Source organism: Triplophysa rosa, linkage group LG8 (assembly GCF_024868665.1).
Source record: "Triplophysa rosa linkage group LG8, Trosa_1v2, whole genome shotgun sequence".
Classification (NCBI taxonomy): Eukaryota; Metazoa; Chordata; class Actinopteri; order Cypriniformes; family Nemacheilidae; genus Triplophysa; species Triplophysa rosa.
In genome coordinates this window covers 10771757-10777462 of record NC_079897.1, presented here as the reverse complement: position 1 = coordinate 10777462, position 5706 = coordinate 10771757, and the positions used below count along the sequence as shown (strand labels likewise).

Here is a 5706-nt window from a genome sequence, read left to right as displayed (position 1 = left end):
ATGTTGTTTTAATTCTCCAGTGTTTTTTAAGAATAGTGAGCCATTCTGATGAGTTCCGCGTGCCTATCAGTTTATTTCTCCAGTGCTGGGCAGCTGTAAAATCGCTTGGACAGGTTGTCACACTACAGTGAATGGATTCTAATGCTAAACATTTAACATACAATCCTCCAAACAGTGCAAAAGTGGCCCTGGCCAATGCACTAACCACATGCGCCAACGAGGAGGAGCCTGGGACGCCAATCAAAGCATCAACTTCAAATTGTATCTGAGAGATCAGCCCAGGACCTAGGGGCAGAGACATCAGTTGGAGCTCAATTGTTGATCTGATCACATCCGACGGACTTGCTGGAAAAGAGAAACTGAGATTTAAAGACGAGCATTTACCATTCTCACCCTGTGCTGCTTGAGAGAGAAACTCTTTCACTTCTTGCGTTGGTGGGCTATTCGCTTTTTGCGTTGTTTTGGCTTCCGACGTGGCGAAGGAGATGTCTTTCCCCCAGCTGGGTTACCCGCAGTATTTAAGTGCCTCCCAGGCGGTGTATGGAGGTGACCGTCCGGGAGTGCTCACTCCCTCATCCCGGGTAGGGAACGGTGAGATCGGGGGAAGCGCGTCCGCGGCGGCCGCTGCGGTGTCTTCGGTGTTGGGCATGTATCCGTACGCGCACAACTACAGCGCTTTTCTGCCTTATACCAGTGCCGATCTAGCTCTTTTCTCCCAAATGGTAAGAAAAGTAAATGTTTGTTAAATGTATTCATTCGCGAAGGCTGTGTTTTCTGTTCACATGCTGTTGTCTCAGATCAAAGTATTTTAAAATAGTTTTAAACAGTGTTTTGAATTCGCCACGCTTGCATGGTTAATGTAGAACTGAACCGAAGCTTGCTCTGTGAATGGCAAGTTAATCTGCAGCGATTTGGGTCTCACTAAACGAAAATGACAATGCGGATCTGACATGCACAAAAACAAAATAGAGCCAAACAAGCGCACTTTTGTTTTTCTGAAGATTTATTTGCGATTTTAGGTCGAATAATTGTTATCCGAGTTTTTCCCGTTTTGTAAGGTGTTAAACTTGTTCTTAAGATACATTTCAACTGATTTAAATGGTTTCGATTGTCGATTAAACAACTGGCCGAATATTTAACCTTGGAAAATATAGCTATAACTATAGTTATGGCATTGCACTAAAATATTGTTAGGCCTATAAAATCTCGCTTTAACAGTAGAACAATATTTATCCATTCATCAAAAATATTTGTCTGTTTACTACTTCGTGTTTTTTTTTGTTGGTGGTTTATAAAAACGTGCAATTTTATTAAAATGCGGTTTTATTCTTATATTATTAAAATGCACTAAATTGTTTACGAGATATTTTTGTTCGTAATTCTAAATTTTGCTAAATATTTTTCTTTTATTTTTGTTATATTAAGTTTTATTTAAAACAATTTGTTGGTATAGGGCCTATATGTCACGGGTTTACTTCACGTTCATATAAAATATACATTGTAAAATATATGTAAAAACAATGTCGCCATAGTGTGATTGGCATTTTTATTATTTTCCACAATATCAATTTTTATTCTAGTTTTTTTAAAATAGCCTATGTGTTATTATTTGTATCTGTGGCCTAGCCTTTTCGTGTCAGCTGGCCAAAGATCAAAAGAAACGTTAGTTTAAAAAGGTCAGGAAAATGATGTTAAAATTGTAAAAACATTTAAGTACACTTTCAGTCCAGTTTTTAGATAAGCACCGATGAATAGAGAAGAATGTTTCCGCAACATGAACACGATTTAAAAGTTTCACTTTCACTGAGAATATGTGGCGCAGTATATTTATACATCTTGTGCAGAGTTCTTACAGTGATTGAAATAAATGTCTTACAATTTTTATCGTTCTTTTTAGGGCTCCCAGTATGATTTAAAAGACAGTCCTGGTGTTCACCCAGCAAGCTTTGCTGCACACAGTGGACCTGCTTTCTACCCCTACGGGCAGTTTCAGTATGGAGACCCTAACAGGCCTAAAAACGCCACACGGGAGAGTACCAGTACTCTGAAGGCTTGGCTCAACGAGCACAGGAAAAACCCATATCCCACCAAAGGCGAGAAGATCATGCTGGCCATCATCACCAAGATGACCCTCACACAAGTGTCCACATGGTTCGCCAACGCCAGGCGGAGACTCAAGAAGGAGAACAAGGTGACATGGGGAGCCAGAAGTAAAGAGGATGAAGATGGTAACATATTTGGTAGCGACAACGAGGGGGACGCCGAGAAGAACGAAGATGAGGAGGAAATAGATTTGGAGAGCATAGATATCGACAAGATCGATGACAATGACGGAGATCAAAGCAATGAGGAGGATGAGGAGAAGCGCGGGGAACTGGAGAGTATGCAGGAGAAACGGCACGCGCTTGCGTTCGAGGCTCATGAGGCCTTTGACAAATCCAAATCAAATGCGATTTCCGTTAGCAAAGAACCTTCCGACGGAAACAACAACAACACGAGGGTGCTGTCCCCAGGTCGACAGGGAAGTTTTCAAGTTCCGGTTAGCAATAAGCCCAAAATATGGTCGTTAGCGGAAACCGCAACAAGTCCAGATAGCGCACTAAAACCCACGTCCCCGACCGTTCCTGCCACTCAGGCGGGGTCTCACCCGGCCTTCCTGCCCAGCCACGGACTGTACACGTGTCAGATTGGAAAGTTTCACAACTGGACAAATGGCGCATTCCTGGGCCAGAACTCCCTGCTGAACGTACGATCTTTTCTGGGCGTCAATCAGCATCACCATAACCATCACGTCCATTCGCAACAGCCCACGTCGGTGCTAGTGTCATCTATGCCAGCCGTGAACAGTGACAATGCGCCAGAGGACCTGAGTCCAAAACACATAGGTATGCACTAAATCCTGGGCCTTATGTGGACCACATGACAACTTGAACAATTCATTATTATTATTTTCTTTTATACTTCCATTATTATGGTTATTGTTATGGCTATTCTTATTCTTTTTATTACTGTTGTTGTTATTATTATTATTTTATTATTACGCTCTAAAATGCTGGGTTGTTTTTAATCCATGGCTGAGTCAATATTGGACGTTTGGGTAACAACAACGCATCATTTGGGTTGATTTTCCAATATTGACCCCATTGCCATGGGTTAAAAACAAAACAGCATTTGCTTTTCAAATGTATTTCCTGTATAAGAAATGCAATTGCTGACTTTTTAAAATTACTTGTTTATATCAGATCGAGAAAACGTTCTCAGAAATGAATCCCCAACGCAACCTTTAAAGTCATCGTTTCGTCCTATTCATGACAGGTAAATTTGCATTATTATTATTATTATTGTTGTTGTTGTTTTTGTTGTTAGTGTTATTATTATTATTATTCGGTTTATAATATTATTATAATTTTCGGTTTATAAGGAAAAAAACTATTTTCCCAACGGATGTTTTTAACAGCTTATCGGAGAAAAACTCTTTGGATAAAGCTATTCCCAGCAGACAGCCAAAGAAAAATCTGCGTTTAGCGCTTATAATAAATAGTTGTGCTTTTCGTGGTGACAAAGGGCCACGAATCCCCCTCCCCACTCACACTCTCTGTCTCTCAGGAGAGTAACTACTTATCAAGTCACCAAAGCTGTGTGCCTTTCCTAAAGACCCTTGGGGAAAGTGAACCTCGGGGGAGCAGTCTTGCTGAAACTTTCCCCTTTTTAAGAGCCACATTATTTTAACATTCTTTTCTGTGATATGACTCGTATTTATATATTTCCTAATGGGATAAAACAAATTGCACCAGTGAATTGAATGGTAATTTACGATACAGCATTAAAAACTTTTCATTTTCATAAAAAGTAGCTAGGCCTTTACCATGTAAAAAAATGTATAGAATGGTAAAATTTTACAATAAAAGTAAATTTTATGTTGACGACAAAATAATTACGCTATTAAATTATAATGATTTACAGTAGCCTAATTTGCGTGAAAATAATTATTAATGTCATTAAATATAGTATATGTTAATTTTCAATGTCCATGGATCATTGGTATCCCTGATAAAAAAAATTGTTACCATATGAGCCATTTTTTTTGTGGCTAACGTTGAAATGTCACGCTGTGTTGTTAATATATAGGACATCAGATCACATCTCTCTCTCTCTCTCTCTCTCTCTCTCTCTCTCTCTCTCTCTCTCTCTCTCTCTCTCTCTCTTTCTCTCTGTGTCTCTCTCTCTCTCTCTCTCTCTCTCTCTCTCTCTCTCTCTCTCTCTCTCTGTCTGTCTCTCTCTTCTCAGCCCAAGAAACCAGCAGGAATCAACACAGAGGGTGCTAACAGCTCTCTCTTCCGCTTGATCAAGACATTTGCCCGGGAAAAAAGACTGATGGCACTCATAATGGGACAATGCAAACGAAATCAGCATAGCATTCAGTTACTCTAAAACAAATGGCGAGTTTGATTAGCACCAGTGGAGTTGTACATATGACACCTGTGATCCCTTCCTTACCGTGGGACATTTGGTAGGCTTATTTTGTCTTTATGTGATGGTGTTTTCCTTTAAGGTGACCCACATTTGTAAATAGTTGACGGAGTTTGTTCAGATCATATATTTTGTCTAATAAACTAAATGAAATTATAGACAAATTCAAAGTACTGATGGGTTTTTGTGGTCTCTGGAAAAGTGTGGGTTTTAGTGGAGGAAACGCATTTGGTTTTTTCCTTACGTCATTATTATTGAACTTATAAATTGTATAAATAGGCCTATTAATCCGCGTTAATAATAAATATAAACAATTGGAGAGTAAACTGTCGGTCAGTTTGCAAGGGGCCCGAAACGGATCTTAAAATATTTTGCAGGAGTGTTCAAATTCAATTGTTAAATGGAGCTGGCTGGAAATGCATTGAGGTGCTAATAAGAGACCAGATGGCTGCTGGCGGCGGAAAATGGACCGAAGCAGCTGGGAATATCATTAAGTAATGATGCGGGAACGCCCTGTGCAAACAAAATCAAATGGTTAAAATCTAATCTGTCAGTAAGAGAAAGGGAGAGAAAAAACCTCGATACGATAATAAATTATTAATTTGTTGAGGAGAGTGACATTCAGTTCAGAGGTAGGCCTAGTGTGGAGTGTCTATAGCGTCATTCGCAAGACAGTAGCTACAGCTCATACTACAATAATATATAACCTAATACCTCAACTCAATAGCCTTTCTCGAATTTAATGGAAAACTGAATTCATATAAATAACCATATAATTTATAAAAACTTTAAAAGCTTAATGAAAAAAGCTGATTTTTTTCTAAATTGTGATTAAACAAATAACACAGAAAAAGACTCACGGGCTAATATTTTAAAATGTTTTAATGATTTTGAATGACGCTTATTTAGGTCTTACGCTACATGTGTTGTCTGCTTTTCTTGCTTCATTTAAAGCTATTGATGCTGGAAACCAAGTTGCAGAATAAGTAAATTAAAGCTTATAGCGACCTCTATAGATATAAAGAGTCATAACAGCTAGTTCACACGGACACAGTATGAACAATTCAGTCATTTTAGCTTGATTTTGTTTTATAAAGTACAGTTAATATTTAAGTTTAATTTTTTGTAGTTTACTTTTTAGTTGAATTTTTAAATATTGAATGTTTGACTGATGTATGGAATTATGTAACACGTCTAATTTCACTACCACATATGTGACCCAGTCTGTGAAAACAC

General features: G+C 38.6%; 1 protein-coding gene across 1 annotated transcript; it reads left to right on the top strand.

Moving 5' to 3' along the window:
• The first annotated feature begins 323 nt into the window (after positions 1–323).
• Positions 324–4664, top strand: irx1a (iroquois homeobox 1a). Its single transcript, XM_057340960.1, has 4 exons — positions 324–722; positions 1898–2885; positions 3243–3315; positions 4288–4664. Exons 1-4 carry the CDS (start codon positions 486–488, stop codon positions 4343–4345), a joined length of 1356 nt encoding a protein of 451 aa, XP_057196943.1. The 5' UTR covers positions 324–485; the 3' UTR covers positions 4346–4664.
• Positions 4665–5706: the final 1042 nt, after the last annotated feature.

Bases quoted from the DNA above. Each gene is read 5' to 3' on its own strand.
- irx1a (XM_057340960.1), top strand. From the start codon at position 486: ATGTCTTTCCCCCAGCTGGGTTACCCGCAGTATTTAAGTGCCTCCCAG. The intron at 2,886-3,242 runs GTATGCACTAAA...TGTTTATATCAG, and splicing joins CCTGAGTCCAAAACACATAG to ATCGAGAAAACGTTCTCAGA. The intron at 3,316-4,287 runs GTAAATTTGCAT...CTCTCTTCTCAG, and splicing joins TTTCGTCCTATTCATGACAG to CCCAAGAAACCAGCAGGAAT.